This window comes from Anolis sagrei, chromosome 2, assembly GCF_037176765.1.
Source record: "Anolis sagrei isolate rAnoSag1 chromosome 2, rAnoSag1.mat, whole genome shotgun sequence".
NCBI lineage: Eukaryota > Metazoa > Chordata > Lepidosauria > Squamata > Dactyloidae > Anolis > Anolis sagrei.
This window is the reverse complement of record NC_090022.1, coordinates 149,044,248-149,066,832: the sequence shown is the minus strand read 5'-3', so window position 1 is coordinate 149,066,832 and position 22,585 is coordinate 149,044,248. Positions and strand designations below refer to the sequence as shown.

The 22,585-nt window shown below is 41.9% G+C and overlaps 1 protein-coding gene across 2 annotated transcripts in view; it reads right to left on the bottom strand.

Annotated features, from left to right (window-relative positions):
* RAPGEF3 (Rap guanine nucleotide exchange factor 3) overlaps window positions 1-22,585 on the bottom strand; it is a 60,253-nt gene that overhangs the window by 29,978 nt on the left and 7,690 nt on the right. For both annotated transcript variants that reach the window (XM_060763818.2, XM_067463952.1), the window contains exons 3-6: window positions 7,911-7,964; window positions 6,265-6,371; window positions 3,270-3,391; window positions 853-1,015 (exon numbers count right to left, since the gene is read on the bottom strand). In XM_060763818.2, the coding sequence (XP_060619801.2) occupies window positions 853-1,015; window positions 3,270-3,391; window positions 6,265-6,371; window positions 7,911-7,964 (446 nt within the window). The remainder of the gene's footprint in view (window positions 1-852; window positions 1,016-3,269; window positions 3,392-6,264; window positions 6,372-7,910; window positions 7,965-22,585) is intronic.

Below are 22,585 nucleotides of genomic sequence, written 5' to 3'. Positions count from 1 at the left end.
TTAGGTAGACATCTAAATTACATAGATATAGGACCTCACAACCTCTGAGGGTGCAGGCGAAACGTCAGGAGAGAATGCTTTTGGAACATGGCCATACAGCTCGAAAAACTTACAGCAACCTACACAGATATATTATAAAAGTGAAATATCACTTATTTGAAATACATGAGATTAGAGGTGTTTTGGATTTCCGGTTATTGGGGGTGGGTGTGGAATGCTTGCATTTACCTAATGGATTTAAGTGTGGGGTTCATAGCCTAAAGGGAACTGCATATAATACTTTTGTGAAACAAAGTCCGTGAACACTGAACCATCAGAAAGTAAAGGAGCTACCATCTCAGCCATTCATGTAGTCGATTTTGGGATTTGGAGTATGAATTCTAAAACTAGCTAGATATATTTGCACAGTTTAGCTAGATAGACAAGCAGACCTATCACCTGCAAGCTTATTTGAACAAAAAGTACAGAAAGGGAAAAAATTAAAGCAAGTGGGATCCATCAATCACTTGAATGAACAATAAACCAATACATGATGCATTACACTGACTACACTACACGCAGCACCTTCCAAGAATGTCTGGCATAAATACAGCCCTGTGTATCACATGGATAAAAGAGAACGTGATGTCTTCCAGATGGTGTAGGATTGCAACTCCCATCAGCACTAGTCAGGTCAAAGGTGAGGGATTGTGCATGCTGTAGTGCAGTGGTTCTCATCCTGGGGTCCCCAGATGTTTCTGGCCTACAACTCCCAAAAATCCCAGCCAGTTTACCATAGCAATCCATAGCAATGACCTGAAATTTCTGCATTTCTTCCCTGTCTGCCATGCTGAGCAATTCCCCCACACTCACGGTTTTCTCAGGATAGTAGTAAGCAATGCAGTAGGCCCCAACTGGGTAAGCAATGCCAATGCCTCCAACAGCTCCTCGCTGTCCCGGTCTTCAGCATTCACCTCCAGGGCCACAAAGCGGAAGAACTGGGCATCTTTGTCTTGGAAGTAGCTCTCCTGTCGAACTGAGTTGAAAAGATAGCAAATGCAAAATGAGAATAAGACAGCCGAGAGGAATATGTCAAAAGGTTTTCCCCCACCATCACGCCCACACAGGGAGTGCAGAAATTCTGCTCCCAGCAATTGCCACAGCTCTCTGTCTGATAGAAGTGTTGAAGCAGAGTGCATCACTCTTCACTCTTTTTTTGCTCCCTCCTCCCATCTCCTTTATCCATTCTCAAACTTCTTCCTTGTGAAATTGACTTTATATTTCCTGAACCCAATAGAATGGCTGCCTTTAATAGTCAGCTGGCTACCCGTTGTCCTGCTTCCTAATTTTTTACTCCAGGATAGCTCATTGTTCCAAGGAAGTCATTCTTCTTGAGCAGAGACAATCAGGAAATGAAATGACAGTAGCTAGCCAGGGGGCATTCCCAGCTAGGAGGTATTCAAATATTAATTTTAGCAATAATGGAAGTGACCCAGACCATGGTTTCTGGAGCCATGTTATCTACTCAAGAAGCCCATATTTTTCTTTTTTAAAAATAAATATTCATTTATTTTAAAAGACAAAATAAAACTCTCTCTCTTTCTCTCCCTCCCTCCCTCTATATTGGACTGGATGGCCCATGAGGTCTCTTCCAACTCTTTGATTCTATGATTCTATGATATATAAAACATTCCCTAAACTATATAACTACAGACTATACACTATAGTTAAGCATCTATTTTAAAAACACCACAGACTTCCCACTCTCTGTCTGATGGTGGTCATACTTTATTCATCTGCTCCATTTAAACAATAATGTAATCACATTTCTACTGAAGCCAGCACTCTGATAATAAATGAATCCCACAGTTGATAAATACCCTCATCAATGTTGTGAAAAAGTAATAAACAGATGCCAGTCTTTCTTAATGTTAATGAAAGGTTCCTCCTTAATCGGCATAATCAATTTGGCCATTTCTGCTCATTCACAGATTTTCACCAGCCATTCTTTGTGCATTGGGAAGAAGGCCAAGTTCTCACATTAGCATTTGGAAATATATCTACAGAGGCCAAAAGGCCAGTGATTAAAGATAAGGAAGAACCTTTCATATTGCAGTCGTTCCCTGTTTGTAAAAAATGTAAGTAAATCATCCCTGCCTGTTCAGACTGTCACATCCAAGAGGAACATCAGACAAAAGCATGTACTGGACTGATGGCTAGTATCTGCTTAGCAGGGAAGAAACAACCTATGACCTCATGAGCTGTGTAAGCAGCCCTTTGTGACCTCACAGCTGGAACAACTAGCAAGCCACAAGTCTCCCACAAAACAAGTTGCCATTACTCATTTAGAAGCTTGTTTCACTTTAAACTCCCCCTTTTTTCCATAGGACACAGGATTGTAATACATGGAAATGCCCAAGATAACCTCCTGTTCATGGAAAAAGGTAACCTTCCCTAGTTTCAGCAATTTTGTTGAAATGCATATGTTATTATTATTATTATTATTATTATTATTATTATTACTTTATTTGTACCCCGCTAGCATCTCCCGCAGGATTCGATGCGGCTTACAATAGGCCGAAGCCCAACACAAACAACAATACAATATCTAGCAAATAAAAACAGTTAAGCAGAAAAACAATAACAGTAGCAGTGGCTTACTGGCTTGCTTTTACAGAAAGGTAAACTACATAGTAATAATAATAATTGTTATTTATTTATTTATTTATATTCCATTCTATCTCCCCAAAGGGACTCAGGGCAGATTCCAGACATAAAAGGCAAACATTCAATGCCCACATACATAAATCAAGCATACATAAAGCCAGGCAACAAAGAGATTCCACTTTTGCATTGTTACATACCTTGAAGTCCTTTTTGACTTAGGGCGATCCTAAAATGAACCTATCAGAGGATTTTCTTGACAAAAATTGTCAAGAAATCTTGCTTGCCTTTGAGGATGGAGCATGACATACCCAAGATCACCCAGTGGGTTTTCATGGCCAAGAAGAGATTCAAGCCCTGATGTTCAGATTTGTAGTTCAACACATGCATCTCTATGCCATATTGGCTCTTAGATAAACTTTAATAACTTGTGCTGTCCAACAAAGCGCTGTGACTTCTTTTCACATGAGGATTTGGGAGGACTGTCACTCAAAAGAAATTACCGGTAAATTGTGGTGGCTATCAACAAGGCTATAGTAAATCTGTATGCATCAGTTGGCTGACAGACTATGGCCTGGATTTCTGACCAATGTCACTTCATCACACTGTGTTTCTGTTAATCTCACCGTGAGACAGAACTCCTTCATCCATCAGGACTTGGCAGAGTCCAAGAGCTTGGCTGCGGGTCTGTATAGAAAGCCCTGCTCTTAGGAGAGCATCTACCAGCTCTTTCCCAGAACAGCATTGCCTGGAAAGCAGACATAAATCAGCAAAGAAGTTTATTTTTATTTATTAACCATATTTATACCCCACCCTTCTCACCCCAAAGGGGACTCAACAATTTGGTGCTGAACAATTCAACAAATTAACAAATACATTGAAACCAACCGTTAAAAACATCTCAACATTACCCAAAAGCCCTTGAGTTTGGGAAGCTTATATGAGTAAATTCTCACTTTCAGGTGTATTTGAACTTCCCATATGTTTTAAAGCAGGCATGGTCAAACTTTGGCCCTCCTGGTATTTTGGACTCCTACAATTCCTAACAGTCTACCAGCTGTTAGGAATTGTGAAAGTTGAAGTCCAAAATACCTGGAGGGCTGAAGATTTCCCATAAACTATTTCAGGACTCAGCTTCTAATAAGGCTCTCTGGGAAGAGTCCCATGACACATACAACTATGGATTTTGCTGCCATGTGATGTTGAGATGATTGTCACTTTGGAAGTGTTTGGGCTCATCTACACAGTCCCCTAGATCCAGGGTTGCTCTGGAATACTACTGGCTTGGGCTGGTCCTGGATTCAGCTGAGCTTTTTACATGCTCTGCTCCTGAACTACAGCAGTGGCAGAAGCAAAAAATACAGACCCTCCAGACAAACCAAATCTGGTTTGGTTCCATTGGATGGTCACTCTTAGCCAGACTATCCCTTGCTGCTGCTGCAATCGACCACAGAACTCCTGAGTTATAGTGGAAAAACCCCGTTTCAGTGATGAACTATTGCATTTTAACTCTAATTCTCCCCCCTCCCCATTTTTGTAAAGAAAATAAAGAAAACATATTGCAACCAGATGTCTTGGAATAAAAAAAGAAACCAATTTGAGGGTGGGAATAAAATGTTACAGCTGGGTCTGGGATCACCAGAAAATAGTCAAGAACAAAACAAACAATTTTTGAATATTTTTAAAAATCGTGAGAACTACAGCAACAAGTACCATAACCTTGTAATGCATGTGGCCCACCTGGTGGACCCCACATTGAATATGACCTCAATATTGATGATCTGTCAGAAGGTAAACTGCCTCCATTGTACTGGAGGGGAACTGGCTATCTTAAAGGGTACAGGACAAACTAATTGAAATAATTGTATCCTCAATACAGTAAAGAACCAGTGGTATCATTGTTCCCTCCACACCCTCAGCATCTGTCATCTGGGGCAGCTAACTCTTTCCACCTAATGACAGGGCCAACCATCTGTAACAGTAAGAATGCTGAGCCAAAAATGTGGAAAATGTTTGGATAGGCGGTGCCTTTTCCCTATGACTCCTATTTAGTGGTAATTCGAGAGGTTCAGAGATCTTGTACTCAAGAGTTATATTTCACTGAATCAACAGACCTTATCTATCTAAAGAAGAACCCCATTGTCTATCTCCACAAACACTAGCTCTCTGTCTCAGATCATTACCGGTTCACAGAGAGCACTTCTGTAGAATTCAGAATTATTCCACGTACTCTTGTTGACCTGAAAGTATTGATCATGCGATCACTGACTTAAAGATTAAAGAAAGACAGAGAGGAGCCATGGGGCCTTAATTACATAGAAATGATTTTCCTTGCTATCCAGTTGAGTATTTCAAAGGATTCTGGGATTAACTTCAAGACCATGCAAGCCTACTGGCATGTTGAGAAATCCTGACTTAGTTGATAGAGGTTTCCTGGACTAAAAGCATTACAAGGCAGAGAGGAAAGAAAATTGTGTACTATCCTTTTTCTTCTTTCCACATGTGAAAAAGAGATATCTGAGATACATGTAGATATGAACCTCACATATACAAGTCCATGAAAGCCTAGAGAAACAAACAAGTGTGATTGTTTTCTTACTTTTGTTTGAGTAGCCAGTTGGCTAGGTAAAGGTAAAGGTTTCCCCCTGAAATTAAGTCCAGTCATGTCTGACTCTGGGGGTTGGTGCTCATCTCCATTTCTAAGCTGAAGAGCCGGCATTGTCCGTAGACACCTCCAAGGTCATGTGGCCGGCATGACTGCAAGGAGCGCCATTACCTTCCTGCTGGAGCGCCATTACCTTCCTTCCTATTGATCTACTCGCCGTTACCTTCCTTCCTATTGATCTACTCTCATTTGCATGTTTTCAAACTGTTAGTTTGGCAGAAGCTGGGGCTGAGAGCGGAAGCTCACGCCACTCCCTAGATTCGAAACTGGGGGCTCCCAGTTGGCTACTCACCCAAAAAATCTCAATGGTTTAGTAGAGGGAATCCAAGAAGAACAACAATGTAGTGAAGGGAAAATCCCCATGACTGTGGCAGTACTGGCTATAACATTAAACAGAGTGCAATGTATATTTCAGGCAGTAGAACTAGGTGGCAGACTATGAGCATTGAGTTGTATGTAGTACACATAGCCTACCATGTTTCTCCTTCTATCCCCAAGTATGGTATAGTAGTGTTTCATCATATGGTGATACAGGCCAGATGCAGACACAGGCCTTTATCCCAGAAGCATCCACTTTAAAAAAAAGGCAGATGTTTCTGGGGGCCTGTCCACACCCACCCAAGAAAGTGCGCACTTTCTGGGGTGGGTGTTCAGATGTTCACTGGAAATAGGGGATTTATCCCGCGCCTTCCAAGAAGGCGCGGAATAAATCCACTATCAAATTAATTTACTACAAACCAGGATTTTCCTGGTTTGTAGCGAATTAATTCAGGACTGTCCAGAATGCTGTCTGGACAGCCCCTCTTTCATTGCGGGAGTTCCCCCAATAAAGGTTCTGTCTGGACAGGCCCAAAGTAAAACTCAAATACCAATCTCTTTTCAATGACAACTCACACTTCTGGGATTATTCTATAAAATAGCCACAATTGAGAAAGGTTTTGTGCACAAATACGTACCTGTAAAGCCGGAGATGGTGCTTGTGATCACGAATTAAATCTGGATACATTGTTACTAAGTGAGCACCAAGGAGTCTCCCCGCTTTCTGAATTTTGTTCGAAGAAGCCTGTGAAATAAGAATTCAAGAAGTATTGCTCTGGTTCCAATTGCTCAGTGTTATGTTAAATCTGAAACTGATTTTAGATGGTAAGTGAGGTGAATGGGTGTTGTATCTCATTTAATAATACATCCTTTGGGCAACAACAAAACCTTAAGGAAGCATTCGCTTTTTTTCTGATCACTTGATCTTAGAAGGAGATATCTTTGTTTCGGACTCATTCGGGGATGGGGAACTGGAAAGATGTTGCTGAATTTCAGCTCTCTTCAACCCTAACTATTCACCAGGCTGACTGAGGCTAGTGCTGTTTTGAGATCAGAAATATTTCAATTTTCCTCCAGCCTTGCTTTAATTCAATGAATTTGACAGTTGGTGTAAGGAACACAAAAATAATCTGGCCAGATCAGACTGAAGGTCACTGTAGTCCATCAACCATGGGCAGCATGATGCCTTTCAGCAACCTGCAAGTAGGATACAAGGACAATGGCATCCATGTGGTTGTGTTCCTTAGCAAGCCTCCCCTAGAAGCATACTGTTCCACAATACTTCAAATTCAATCAATTTATTAGCCAAGGGCCATAATAAAGAGCACTAAAATATACAGATAATTCAAGATAAAAAGTGCAACAGTCCATGCAAAAAAGGTCTTAGAGTCTTAGTGGACAACAAGTTGAACATGAGCCAACAGTGTGATGCAGCAGCTAAAAAAGCCAATGGGATTTTGGAGTATAGTGTCTAGATCAAGGGAAGACATGGTGCCTTTGTATACTGCTTTCATTAGACCTCACCTGGAATACTGTGTCCAATTCTGGGCACCACCATTCAAAAGAGATATTAATAAAATGGAAGGCGTCCAGAGGAGGGCAACTAAAATGATCAAAGGTCCAGAGACCAGGCCCTATGAGGAGGTTTGCAGAATAGAAGGTTGAGAGGAGACATGATAGCCATGTATAAATATGAGATAGGATGTCATAAGAAAGAGAGATCAGGATCGTTTTCTGCTGCCCTGGAAACTAGGACTCAGAGAAATGGGTTCAAATTACAGAAAGGGAGATTCTACCTGAACATTAGGAAGAACTTCCTGATGTTGTTCAGCAGTGCAACTCTCTGCCTCAGAGTGTGGTGAAAGCTCCTTCCTTGGAAGCTTTTAAGTAAAGGTTGGATAGCCATCTGTCAGGGGTGCTTTGACTGTGCTTTTCTTGCATGGCAGAGGGTTGGACTAGATGGCCCATGTGGTCTCTCTATTATTATATGAAACTTTCATTGTTTCTTTGTCATCATTTGTTTTGTCTTTGCTAACCATGGAGAATGTCAGGTATCCCAACATCTCACCCACCCACTTTAAATCCAACCCGTCCACCCACCCACCATGGCTGCTAGCCATTTAAATACGAATGAAATAACTTGATCTTCCACTACTGTACTCATACCCAAATGTTCCTATTATACTGGGCATAGTGCACACTCTTACAAAAGTGCCTTCATATCCATACTAGAAACTTTCAATTTTTTTTTAAAAAAGGAAGGATACAATGTGATATTTATTACCTGCTTTACTCTGTGGCTAGGCACCAGAGCTGATTCACGGTCTGGAAGAGGGGTCTGGAAATAAAATGAACAGGAACATTTCCTTAGTCCGTTTACAAAGTCAGGAAGGAACTGTCTCTTGTATGAGTTAGTCCAGCATAACAAAGAAGCAGCAGCATTTTTCATCCAAAGAAACGATTCCCGGAAAGGAGACCTGCTTTAACCCAATGGCTTAAACAGAGCATCAGCTGACTATAAATGATACGTATGAGAGAAAATACCAAATGTTAGATGTCCGCATCAGAAAGAAAACAACATTATGGGCACATGTCAAAACCATCTATACAGCAATCCAAACTAGAGATGGGGAATGTGTGTACTTTCCCCATCTGGTCAGACTTCAGCTTCCATTATCTCTCCCAGGAAGCTACACTGACTAGGCTGGTAATATTTACAGTCCAACAAGATCTTGAGGATCATACATTCATTCACTGAATGACAATTCAGTTGATGAATGTCAATCAAGTGGTTCTCTTCATTGACATTCATTGAACAAAGAGGTTCAGAATCAGGAAGCTGAATAAACTATAACAAGAGTATAGCTGCCAAAATACTAGATAGAATAATGAGCCTGTACACAACCACTGAGCTGCTGAACTTGCTGACCGAAAGGTTGGTGGTTTGAATTCGGGGAGCAAGATGAGCTCACACTGTTAGCCCCAGCTACAGCCAACCTACCAGTTCAAAAACATGCAAATATGAGTAGATCAATAGGTATCGCTTTGACTGGAAGGTAAAGATGCTTCATGCAGTCATGCCAGCAACATGACCTTGGAGGTGTCAATGGACAATGCTGGCTTTTTGGCTTGGAAATGGAGGTGAGCACCACTGCCCAGAGTCGGACACAACTAGACTTAATGTCAAGGGAAACCTTTACTTTTACACAACTTCAGCTGTTTGCTGGACTACAACTCCCACTTATATTCAGGTTTGTTAATTGGGGCTCATGGGTGTTAGAGTCCAACAACAATTTGGAAATCACAGATTCTCCACGCTGGGTCAGACATTCATATCACAGTATTATTGTTTCAGATTAATTGGTTGATAGACTTTTGGTTCCAACCTTGGTTCAAAGAGTAAATACTGATGTGGGATCAGGTTATTCTAAGGTAGGGACATGAATCATGAGGCCTTTAGATCTTGTTTACCATCAATCCCAAGAGACCTGACCATCACAGCCAATGGTACAGAAACCTGGAAGATGAATCCAACAAGTTCTAGAGAACCATATGATTCCCATTCCTACTTGCAGGACTACTTGTTCCTATATGACCCCAATTTATGAAGGATATGGATAGAACAAGTATTGGTAAATACAACATTGAAGCATTAAATTAAATTAAATTAAATGTTAAATCACTGAAAAAAAGTAATGTGTTAATATACAAAGGCTTGTTACGATAGTCCAAATAGCCACACTCTCCAAGGAAATCCAAAAATGCAGGCAGCTGTGTTGATTCATATCAAGAACAAGTTAAAGTAGTGTTTGCATCTCTACTAAAAAGAGGGTTTTATAAGGCTACTGCGTCTTAATTGCCCATCTAAAACCAAGCTACATTCAACTGCCCTTCTGAATCCCAATCCTGGGGGAAAGGTGGAGTCGTCACATTTACAACAGGTATAGCTCACAGACATTACAGATGCAATTTTTCTGGGGAAATCCCCTTCCCACTTATTCTAAGGGCTGCAGCTAACTTTAGAGAGGGCAAAGAAGGATGTCAAGGATCTGGATGGCATCACAATCCATAATAATCAAACTGTTTCAGCATTTTAGTCCTGCAAGCCCTGACTCTGTTACACAACTTGGAGTCACCCTTTTGATCAATATATTTGAAGAAACTAGTCCTATAGAAGTGATAGGAAGGCGCTTCCTCAGGCAGACAATGCCAAGGACTAGTTATCCCACGTGGATTTTTCTATCACAGGGCCCTTGTGGTCCTGTCCAGGCATAAGCAGAAGAAATGGACCAACTGTTGCACCAAGTGCGTAAGCAGCATCACCAACCTCTTTCTGGTTCAATAACTTGTGAGCATTGCCTTGGTGCTTGAATTTTTGAGTGTTACAATGAGGCCCTGTGGAAATATTTCAGCCTTTAAGTGGTCTAGTACCAAGAAATCTGCCAAGCTCCCTTTGAATGGATCATTGAGAAACTGGTCAACTGATAAAAACACAAACCAACAGAGTTTCTTCAGTCTGCAAAAAATGTATCATTGGCCAATATTCTAAATGGAGAAAAATGCCAATCAAGAAAAGGAAAGGTAGAAGTGCCAACCTATATCTGCTCAGCTCACAGAAAGCAGAGGCTTACACCCAGTCTCAGGTGTGACACATGGAATCTCCTTCTTGTTGACTCTCTGGGAAGGACGTTCTTTAAAAACAAAAACACACTCCTGGAATGAAGACAGTCTTGCCAATGTCTCCCCACAAAAGGAGATCAAATGTCAAAGGACAGTTTGGATGGCAGTGGGAAAGAAAATATGACACTTCAGATATTATTAGACTGCGATTTTCGCTCCTATAGCCAGCACAGTTAATAATGGAGAATGATGGAACATATAATACAAATGATGGAACAAATAATGCACACGCCCTCCAACTGTCCCAATTTGGCAGGGCCAATCCTGTGTATTCCTCTGCCATCCCACTTTTCACCTGCTTTTAAAATGTCCCATTTTTTTCTCTTCCTTCCACCTTCCCTCTTGCTGTCATCCTACATCCTAGAACAAGGAACAATGGCTTCAAACTACAAGAAAGGAGATTCCATCTGAACACGAGGAAGAACTTCCTGACTGGGAGAGCTGTTCAGCAGTGGAACTCTCTGCCTCAGAGTGTGGCGGAGGCTCCTTCTTTGGAAGCTTTTAAACAGAGGCTGGATGGCCATCTGTCAGGGGTGATTTGAATGCAATATTCCTGCTTCTTGGCAGGGGGTTGGACTGGATGGCCCATTAGGTCTCTTCCAATTCTTTGATTCTATGATTCTATGATTCTAATTACTGCAAACTCAGTAATTCAACTTGAAAAAGTAATGTGCACTCTATTGCTTCATCAGGAAGAAATGAGAAGGCAAGACAGAATTTTGCCCTTCTTGGGAATCTCAGACAAAAACAAACTGTTACACCTCATGTGTTCCTCCTCATTAATAACTTTTTCTATCCTATAGGGAGAATGAGACCTTTCAACAGGATTTTATTGAGGCCAATCAGAGAAAGATTTTATAGAGATGTGGAGGCACACATATTGGGGGGGGGGATTATTTTCTGTGCAAAAATCATGTTTCTAGTGCTTTCTGCACACACATGCACATCCCTTATGGGTGTTTAATGCGGAATAAATCCCAAGCTGTATTTTCATCAGTCACGCTTTCTCATCATATATTTCTATTCGCTCAAGAAGCAATTTATGAAGGTTTTTAAACATTCTTTCCATTCCTACTGAAAACCCCAAACGTATAAGAAGGAAAATTGGCCATCACACTACAACCTGGCATGGCAGGACTATGACAGGATAGCTGTGAATAAAGACGCAATGCGGGCATATGCAGCTCCTTGTTTCTACAATTTTTTTCATGTCAGGACTGACTTGAGAAACTGCAAGTCACTTCTGGTGTGAGAGAATTGGCGGTCTGCAAGGATGTTGCCCAGGGGATGCCCAGATGTTCTACCATTCTGTGGGAGGCTTCTCTCATGTCCTCATATGAGAAGTTGGAGCTGACAGATGCTCCTCGGATTCAAGCCACCAACCTTTCGGTCAGCAGTCCTGCTGGCACAAGGGTTTGACCCATTGCACCACTGGGGGCTCCTTTCCTACCATTGTAAACCCAGGTATTTCTGATTATGCGTTAAGACACCCTTCTTTAGTCTGATTTCTTTTATTCTGGAGTCAAGTCCAGATAATTAAAAGGGCATCCATAAAACTGTGGAGGGCTCAATCTAAGCAGCACTTTTTTTTCGTCCTTTGTCTTTCTCCACAACAGAAACCAGCGGAAGTGATACTGCTCCTGTTCTCTTGGTTCTTGGAAATGTCCTCTCAGTCAGGACACTCTCTCCCCGGCCTTCCCAAGGTGCCTTGCCAGCTTACTCGGGCTTCTTGTTTTCCTGAACAGTGGAGCACAAACAGCACTCCACCCTCTCTTCAGGGTGTTGACACACGGCAAATATCACAAGGCTTGCCAGCTGCCAGGATCAAGCAAAAACCACCTCAGGTCCATATTGGCTCTGAGCTGAAGGAGCTCTCCCCTCGGGGAGGCCAAATGGCACTTTGATAGCGCTCATTTGGCAAGCCCCAAATTCCAAACAGGTCTTGTCTTGCGGAGATCAGAAGACGTGTTTGTCAATATATACCTAAGTGGGACATATTTGCCCGGCCCTTCCTTGCAGCAGGATCCTCACATGCCAAAATCATGTAGGAAAAAAAGGAAATAGTTGGCTTCCTACTACAGCTAATTAAGTCATACCCTTCGGTTGTCCTGATTTGGCAGACACTGTTATGCCACTTTTAACATAAATCTTTTAAAATGTCCCGGTTTTCTGACCTCCTCCCACTTTCCCTCTTTATCCTCCGCAAACTTCAAATGCACCAAAATGAATTCAAATGTAAAAACAGGCTGCACTCAATTAACTCAGCAAAAGGAAGGGGAGAAGAGGAAGGTGCAAAATCATGCCCTTCCCAAAAGGCTCAGACAAAAGCAAACTGCTGTAACCTCTTCTTGTTTGTATGTCCTTCAAGCATTCATTTGCATCTTTTTTTTCCACCTTGGCCACACTCTGACATCACCACACATACCTCAGCTTTTAATTTGTGAAACTTTGGGTGGTGTACTAATTTTGTTTCCTTACATCTGTAATAAAGTATCCAGAAAAGCTCACCCAGGGACAGGCCAAGACATTTTCTGCCTAAGGTAAAGGATATCACAGGTCTCCTTTCTCCTTTCACATACAAAAATAGATCCAAGCAATTGGCGAAGCTTCTTTGCAGTGGATTACGATATTTCACAATACCTGAGAGCAGCAGGGTGGTGTGTGGACCTCCCACCTGTCAACCCTGCTCCCAACATTTGCTATTTCAGGCAGGCATCTTATTTTGTGTAATTGTAGGGTTGGCTTTTGCCTCAATAGTCAGCTGCAGAAAGCTGTAACTAAAGCAGAAAGTACAAATAAATGAAACTACCTCCCCGTGCCCTATATTTCTGCATAGCAAATATACAAACACATTTGCCATGGAAGGTCAGAAAAAAGGACCATGAGAAAGAAGCTCAACAGGAGAGTTTTTGCTTTGTATGAAGAAGGTCCCAAATTCTTTCCCAGCCTCTCCTGGGATGGACTCCTGCCTGGAGCCTTCACCAGTCAGGTATCCTTCAGATATATATTCAACTTGGACTTCTACCACCCCCAATGCACAAACCCAATATACTGGCCATGAGTGGTGGCACTTATGATTTAAGACATCTAGGGGGCACAACATTGATAAAATTGCAGCTATACTCCTGGCATTGCTGGGAATGGACTGGCAATTAGGCTTGGTTGATCCAAAACAATGGTTCAAAACTCTTTTTTTGGATGTAGGGGGTGCTGGTGATTTGATTCTAAAGTCACTAAAACTTTCCGAAACTTCTGAATTGCTTCGTTAATGGCAGATATGCAATAGGAAAAAAACAGCACTGGCACTGGGGAAACTTCAGGGGATTCTCCCTCCCTCATTTTAGACCTATCCTGATGAAACTTGCTACAATTGTAGGACACATGTTAGCTCACCAAATTTCATAACCTTTTACTTCTCCATGGAGTTTTGGCGAATTTTCAGTTTTTATAAAAACATTTTTTATAATAAAGAAAACCTGTTCCTGGTTTGAAAGTGTTATTTCCTGTTTCACTAGATGGGCTTTACTTTAAAAGTAGTTGTTCCACTCCAGAAACTTTGTTTGTGTGGCACAAACTGTGCTGAATTGGCAGAGAACAGAAATCATAGTACAGACCCCATCAAGGGACATCTAGACTAACCCCCTTCTTCTGGGCAGAAAGGCACCATCCAAACTCCCCTGACTTCCATTTGCTTCCTCTTCTGAGTTGGAGGGGACCCTCAAGACGCATCCATCTGTTTATTCCTATTTGCAGATACAACCAATCATTTTATTTTATCATTACTTACTGATGTAAAGGGCTGGCTGGCTCTGGCTGGCTACCCCAGTGCCTTGTTCATGGCAATCAGGCCAAAGTTTTTAAGCAGTTTATGTTCTTTTGGCTTTGCAAAACTTGCTTATTGTTTTGCTGCCTTCTTTAGACACCTTTATAGATTCAATCAGTTTATTTTATATTTAGATGAAGACTCCTACATACAGCTATTTTTGGGTCCTTCAGCCATTTTGGCTAATGAGCAGCAAGGCACTGTGAGAAATGCAGTTTAACAGCAGGGCCTTTTGCAATCTCTACTATTGGAAGCCTGGCCTTCACAAACTACAACAATTGCTGTGCTTAGCCATGCCCACCTCATCCCGCCCTTGCATTGCTGGGGGAGGGAAAGCATGAGATTTAAAAACTTTTTAGGCTTTACCAAAGTTGCTTAATGGTTGTGAAAATTAAAATAACCTTGGGAGACATCCGAATATTATGGAATATTTCCAGGAAAAAAGGTAAGTGGTTCAAATTTGGATCCTGCCCCCATCCCCCCATCTTTCTTGCATGGTTCAAAACTGCTTCAAAAGTCAAAAATCAGAAGTTTTTTAACGATTTTCAGGCTCTTCTGAACGAACCTACCCAACCCTACTGGCTATGGCTAATTATTCTCCCTCCTAACAATCTCAGGGCTCATCCAACAGGCCCCAAAATGTGGGATCTATTGGGCTTTTTCCAGAGATGTCCCAACGACACCTCCAGTAAAAGTGAATTAATTTGGGAGATAGCAAGTAAAGCCTACTTTCTCCCAATTAATTTGATACTCATTAGAACCGAACCTTCCTGAAAGGCCCAGGTCTAATGGAGTATTGGGTCTATGCGGACTGACTATTGGGTAGTCCTGGGACTACCCAAGAGTCAATCACCATAACTCTTTTGGTTTTTCCATGAGTCCGAAGAAGCAAGAAGCCTCTAACCCCTTCCCCAAAAAACCCAAAACAGTGGAAAAAACTTACCGTGCCATCTGGTAGTTACTGAGATGGGATGGGAACACACCCATCCCCCGCCCCTCCCGGAAAGCCCAGGTTTTAGGGGTGGGCATGGGGACTTAAACCCATGCCGAAATGGGTTTCCTAAATCCGCTTCGGTACGGGTTTAAGCTCTGTCTGGAAATAAACTCACAAGAATGGTGTGAGGAAGGGTAGGCAGAAAGGAGGCATGGATGCCACTTTGAGATGAGTGCTAAATATTATATAACTAATAACTAAAATAAATAGAGCAGGCATATTGGTGGGTCTTGCTTTGGGCTTGAACCCTGGTGTTTTTGGCAGATATGGTTCTACCCTCAGGCATACAACTCTTTAAAGAATTCATTGGCTAAAGCCTTCTGATGCCATCCACTCCATTATTTCACAGGTGAAAACTAGGACAAGCAATATCAGAGTATGGTCAAAATGGCAAATAGTATAAATGGGAAAAAAAAACATGCCAGCTAGAGTTTTCTTTTGCCTGAGAATTCTGCAAAGGGCAAGAGTCTACTCACACCTTTTTTCTCCCTACTACTCAGATGATTTTTACGACACTCAGTTTGCAGTAACTGAAGTAAGCTAGAGATAAAGGAAGAAAGGGGTGAGAGGAGGAGAGAGAAACTGGGACATAGCAGCTTGGAAAGTGGAATGGCAGACAATTAAACAAGGACAGTTCCTACCAAATTGTGACAATTGGAAAGTATGCCTTCTCCCCAGCCCAGTATGCTAGCATCTCAAGCCATCCTGAGATATTTGGCTGCTAGAGGTGAAAAATAAGATGGCAATCACTTCTCCAATCCTGACTGGGGAAATTGTCTGGGCCAATGGTTTCAGTACTGGCAATAAAATATCAATTAAATATAATGAGGATGCTTGCCATAGATACAATGAAACGTCAGGAGAGAACGCTTCTAGAACATGGTCATATAAACCGAAAAACCTACAACCACCCATTAAAATATCACTTTACCACTACTTCTTAGGGCTGCCAATTTCTGGGCTTAGTATAGGCTATGTGACATACGTCGTTCATATATCCAACACAAAGGACTGGCCAGAGACTTCAAAAGAAACAGCCAAGGAGTTGTTGCTGTTTTGCTCATCTGCACATACTACTTGAGGCTATTGTCTCACTCTTGCTAACAGGAGGATCAATCCAATTAATTCCTCCTTCCTCCTTGTTTCTCAATATGCCTGTTTTGGTTACATTCCAGTCGCTGCCAAGTTCCACATCCAGAGGAAATGATATATTTGTTTTCTTCTTCACTCACAATCCATCCCATCCAACTTTTTTCCTGGTCAGTTCTGTTGCCACAGATATCACTTTCAACTTGAGAATGGCACCCCATCTAATCCTCTGAAATTTGGCGTGGGAAGCTTTTATACCTGAGCATTAGATTAACTGCATTTTATGGTGCTTGTGGTTTTGCCATAAGTCTCCTCAAGCGCTCATTAAGTGTAGGAATGATTCAGAAATTGTATGAATTGGCTAATGGGACATTGAACTTGCCCAATTCAAAAGTGGTAACTTGAAAACAAGATTTCCACCAAATGTATTGAAAAAATAACTATTTTATCAAACACAAGAAAACTGTGATTTGAAAAATTTGAAATGAGCTAGTCTCAATACAGCTGAAATAAAAAAAAGGAATTTCAGTCAAACTCTTCTGTAGCAAATCCCTTGCAAAAATTCAAATTTCTATTCTTTATTTGTACTTCCCTCAAATTCCCACTTAGATATGCGGTTAGATTTAAAAAGTGGTAATTTGTATGAATTTGGCAGTGTGATATTTTTCCATCTTGATGTATAACTTTGGACTTGTCTACACCACTTCTTCTTAAACTGTGAATCCTGACCCCAAATGGCCTCAGCTCAGTGTTGGAGTCCTGAAAAAATTGGAATCAGTAAAAGTTTTCTGAAGGTAGTAGGTGTTTAGTCATTTGCACAAATCTGTTATGCGGTGTTTACTGTGCTTCAGCTGTACTTAAAAAAAAGAAGAAGAAGAAGAAGAAGGAAAATCAGTCTGTTTAACAAGTCTTGTGAATGCTGATCTATTATCAGTAAACGTATGGTTTTTACACTTATTTTATATATAATTACTAGCTGTGCCCTGCCACGCGTTGCTGTGGCCTATAGTAAAACTTATCAAAATTGAGGTAGATATCTGGACTATTATGAAAGAGAGGTCCCTACCTATTCCTTTCCCCTTTTCCTCCCCCTTTCTCTCCTTTCTTCCTTCTCTACCTCTTTCTTTCTTTCACGACTTGGTTTCATCCTTCTCTCTTTCCTTCATTCCCTCCCCCTTTCTTCCTTTGCCTTTCTTCCCTCCCTGTTTGCTTCCTTCTTTCACTTTCTATTTCCTTTTATTTTACCACCATCATAACAATAACAATAATGCAATGCATTGCCTCTGGGACCTGACACCTCTCCCATTCCCCCTAAAAGGGTCTCATAGGAACAATAGCATAATAATAATAATAATAATAATAATAATAATAATAATAATAGAAATAACAACCTTTACCCGCCACGTGTTGCTGTGGCCAATCTTCCCTCTTTCTCTCCTTCTTTCCCTCCTTCCTTCCTTCCTTCCTTCCTTCCTTCCCTCCCATCTTTCCTTCTCCTCTTCTTTCTCTATCTCTTTCCTTCCTTCCCCCTTTTTCTTTCTTTTCTGCTGTCTCTCTTTTCTTTCCTTCCATCTTTCCTTTTCTTTCCTTTTCTTCTTACTTCTTTCTCTAACTTTCCTTCCTTCCCCTTTTTTCTTTACCTCCCTTTCTCTTTCTTCCTTCTTTCCTTCCTTCCTGTCTTTCCTAGATTTTGACAGGGCGGGAAGGGGCGGGGTGGGGTTTGGAGGTGGCGTGAAGTGAAAGGAGGTAAGATTGGGGTGGGGGAGTGATGGAGCGTGGGGTTGCGTGTGTGTGTGCGGCGGCAGGGGGAGTGATGGAGCGTGGGGTTGCGTGTGTGTGCGGCGGCGGGGGAATGATGGAGCGTGGGGTTGCGTGTGTGTGTGCGGCGGCGGGGGAGTGGGGTTGCGTGTGTGCGTGCGGCAGCGGGGGGAGTGATGGAGCATGGGGTTGCGTGTGTGTGCGGCGGCGGGGGGAGTGGGGTTGCGTGTGTGCGTGCGGCAGCGGGGGGAGTGATGGAGTGTGGGGTTGCGTGTGTGTGTGCGGCGGCGGGGGGAGTGGGGTTGCGTGTGTGTGTGCGGCAGCGGGGGAGTGATGGAGTGTGGGGTTGTGTGTGTGTGTGTGCGGCAGGGGGTGTGTGTGTGCGGGAAGCGGCGCGGCGGGGCTTGGAGTGGGCATGGTTTCCGCAGAGGGAATGTTGGCCGGAAGGCCATGTGCGCGCGCCAGGGAACTTGCGGCTGGGCGCCAATGCGCATGCTCAGTTGTTTTGCCATTTTGTGAGTGTGTTGTTGTGTTGTTTTTCATTTTGAGTAGATATGTTTGTACCTTGTGGGTTGTGTTATGGGCATGGGAATTTTGGTTAAGTTTCGTAGGGGTTTTTTTGAGTTTTGTTTTTTTGCCATTTTGAGTGTGTTGTTGTGTTGTTTTTCATTTTGAGTAGATATGTTTGTACCTTGTGGGTTGTGTTATGAGCATGGGAATTTTGGTTAAGTTTCGTTGGGGTTTTTTTGAGTTTTATTCTTTTGCTGTTTTGTGAGTGTGTTGTTGTGTTGTTTTTCATTTTGAGTAGATATGTTTGTACCTTGTGGGTTGTGTTATGGGCATGGGAATTTTGGTTAAGTTTTGTTGGGGTTTTTTTGAGTTTTGTTCTTTTGCCGTTTTGTGAGTGTGTTGTTGTGTTGTTTTTCATTTTGAGTAGATATGTTTGTACCTTGTGGGTTGTGTTATGGGCACGGGAATTTTGGTTAAGTTTCGTTGGGGGATTTTTGAGTTTTGTTGTTTTGCCGTTTTGTGAGTGTGTTGTTGTGTTGTTTTTCATTTTGAGTAGATACGTTTGTACCTTGTGGGTTGTGTTATGGGCATGGGAATTTTGGTTAAGTTTTGTTGGGGGGTTTTTTGAGTTTTGTTTCTCCATTGGATGCCCCTAACAAATTTATATATATAGATATACCTATATACCCAGGGTCATGTAATCATTTCTTAGACCAAAAGAGGTCACAAATGGAAATGTTCAAGAAGCTCTGGTCCCTGGTAAAACAACAACAACAACAACAACAACGGTATTCACCCTGTATCTGGTACTGACAGTCTTCTTGATAATTGGTGACTTCAGGTGAGTACCGGTATCCAGAGTTTTGTGCCCTCACCCTGACTTTTGCAGGAAACTCTGGACTATCTGTGGGCTCTGCAAAGCTCTGGTCAGCTAGATCATTTCAATTTCAGCTCAGTCTGTTGCCCACACACACACTACACTCATGAGCATAGGGAAGGGGATGGGTCATCCATGTGTTGCTACCACCATTCTCCATTGACCATGGAGTTCCCTATGAGAGCCTGGCCATCATGGTTTTGTCTGCTGAGGTCAGAAAGGGCTGGCTGTGCAATCAACAAGAAGAGGGGTTCACTTTCCTCCCTCTTTGCTGATCACGAAGGAGCCCCACTATTTTCAGCTCAGAATGCTGTTGCGTGGATATGAGTTCTGTTTCACAGACTGACACTGTTATATTGAACTGAGCTCTGGTTTGCAGCCTGGAACATGGAAATAGCTCATTGCAGGTCAAGACAAAAGAAACCATTGTGTGTATCTGAGCTCTACTCTGCAGCCTGGGATGTTGTTTCCTGAATCCAAGCTCATGGGAAACAGGCAGATAGATCTGAACACTAATTTGGATAGTGTTGCACTGATATGAATTTTGATATGTGGCCTGAGAAGCTGTTACAGTGAACTGCACTTTGGTTTATAATACAGATAGCTGTGGCATACAAATGCTTGTTCTGCTGTGTACTTAGCCTTGTCCAGTGCTTAGATAGGATACTGAGGACTTTCTCAAACTAGAATCCAACCAACAGGCTTAAAAGAGGGTTCCTCCTTGCTGAACTAAATGTGCCAATTGTCTGAATACATAAGACAGCTTTGAGTGTTCCTTTGCTTTCCTGATTCATTGCTCCCTACGTCATGTATATTTCCTTCTTTCCCTAACCTTTCACCCAAGTCAAAGCAAATATTTGTTTTCCTTGATCTGATCTTTAATACATGGCAGACCCTTAACCCTCAGAACATCTTGAGAACTCTTTTCAACATGGACAGGAACAAGTCATTTTAGAAAGCAGTTAAAGTGTGTTGTAGTTAAAGTGTGAGAAAACCAAAGTATGATCAACAAACAAATACATGAACAACCTGCTATAAAAAGATAATAATGTGTTGCAGGGATAATCCCGTCTGGTTGTTCCAGTATAATGGCTGAGGCTAAGCAGGATGAAATATAACATTCACATCCTATGAGTATTGAGTGCAGATGAAACTACAGCTGAAATGACACTGGCATTTTAAAGGGCATTCATCATTATTGTAATCTCTCAGTTTCATAGTACGTGTATTGCCACCATTCACACATCATGTTATTCCTGCTTTCAATGTCATAATATCTCTGTCAGCTAGAAAAAGCTCCCTTGGTCATCTATATGAATGGTGGTTCAAATTGCTCTGTAAGTAGGTTAGGAACCCTATCACACATACCCCATACCGTTTTGCCAGCAAGCGTGGGGAAACAGCAGGTGCGACTACGCTTCCCCCATCACACGGAGAAAGTGTCACCTAACCAGGGCAGCCTTCCCATGTTGACAAGGAATTGTCTTAGGATGCTTCCATGCTGGTTAAGGATAGGGACTCCGCCAGAAGTTGAGGGTCGTCATGTGATGGGCTACATAACCATCCATCCTGCAGCTGGCTGGCAAGTGTAATGAGGCCTTAGGATACAATCCCATGACGTACAGAAGTAACCGACCCCTCTCAAAGGGGTAATCTCCTCTCTACACTGTCTCCATTATTCCTTTCCTCCTGTATGGTATGCTTGAATCCACTTCTCCTACTTTTATTTTCCCAACAACCATGTTTGAAGGTAAACCAAGTTGAAAAAGTATGGTTGGCCAAAGTCAACCAGCAAGTTTCATGGTTCAGTGGGGACTAATCACCCAAATCACCAAATATAATATTCTAACCATTATACCACACTCTTTTTCATTGACATGATTGCAGAAATTCCTTGTCAATCTCATGTAAATATCTTGGCTCTCTTCTGTTTGTTATTTTCGAAAGATAATTTTGTTGCATACTTTTCTTTTTTAAAAAAGAAGCAGTTTAAAAAACTGCACTGTTTTTAATTCTATTACAAGTAAATCAAGCTTCACTCTATCAAACAAAGCAAAACCTGGGAAGAGAACAACCAGACTGTATTTCCTCAGATTGCTGTACAAAGGGTTTGTCTGCCCTGGGCCAAAACACCAGGCACACCTTGAATGGATCGCTGACTATCTACCATTGCAACTAATGCAGTAGTTCTCAACCTGTTGGCCCCCAGATGTTTTGGACTTCAATTCCCAGAAATCCTAACAGCTGGTAAACTGTCTGGGATTTCTGAGAGTTATAGGCCAAAACACCTGGGGACCCACAGGTTGAGAACCACTGCTCTAGTGAGTCTCCTGAATTTTTCAGCAATTCTCTGACTTTGCCCCATTTGGAATATCTAAAGCAGTGGTTCTCAACGTGGGGTCCCCAGATGTTTTTGGCCTACAACTCCCAGAAATACCAAACAGTTTACCAGCTGTTAGGATTTCTGGGAGTTGAAGGCCCTAGTTTGAGAACCACTGATCTAAAGGCTTTGAGACAGTATAGATAGCAAGATTGTGTCTAATTTGGCCCAATCCACTGTCCAGACAATGTCCACCACCATCAGCCTTTCCCGAAAAGTGGATGAATCTTTCAATCAGCAGGTAACACTTTTCTTATTTAAACATGTATGGGTGGAAAATGGCTTTTTCTAATATGAAAGGTAATTCAATGTCCTTATACAGTTTTAAATTAATATTTTAATAGAACTAATTGTTTTTTTTTTCTGTCAATTATTGTTTTAGCCCTTTTGTTTGACATTATCCTGTATGCTACTTTTTGTCCCATACTGAGCGAAAAACAAAGATATAAATAGAATGGATGGATAAATAAAATTTGAGGACACCTCTGAAAAGGAAAAGAGACGGAAATTGTAAGCATCAATATGGTATGTACTTGTATCCTGAAGAATGGGGATCCATCTTAGCTCAGCAAGGTCCATATTGGGCCACCCCACCTCCTTTCCCCGTCATCTTCCAGATTTCCTCCACTTCCTGACACTTCCTTCAACCAGGAGACTGGGAACACTCAACTCCTGAAAACCAAGTCTTCTCTCTATCTTCACACACTGGAAGATGGATTCCCACAGGCAGCCACCAGAAGTGACTGTATGTCATGGGATGGCATCTATGGGACTCCATTTTGCCAACATGCAAAAATGGAGATAAAATGTGGAAAGGTAAGGTGGAATAAAGTCCATAATCTTCTCTT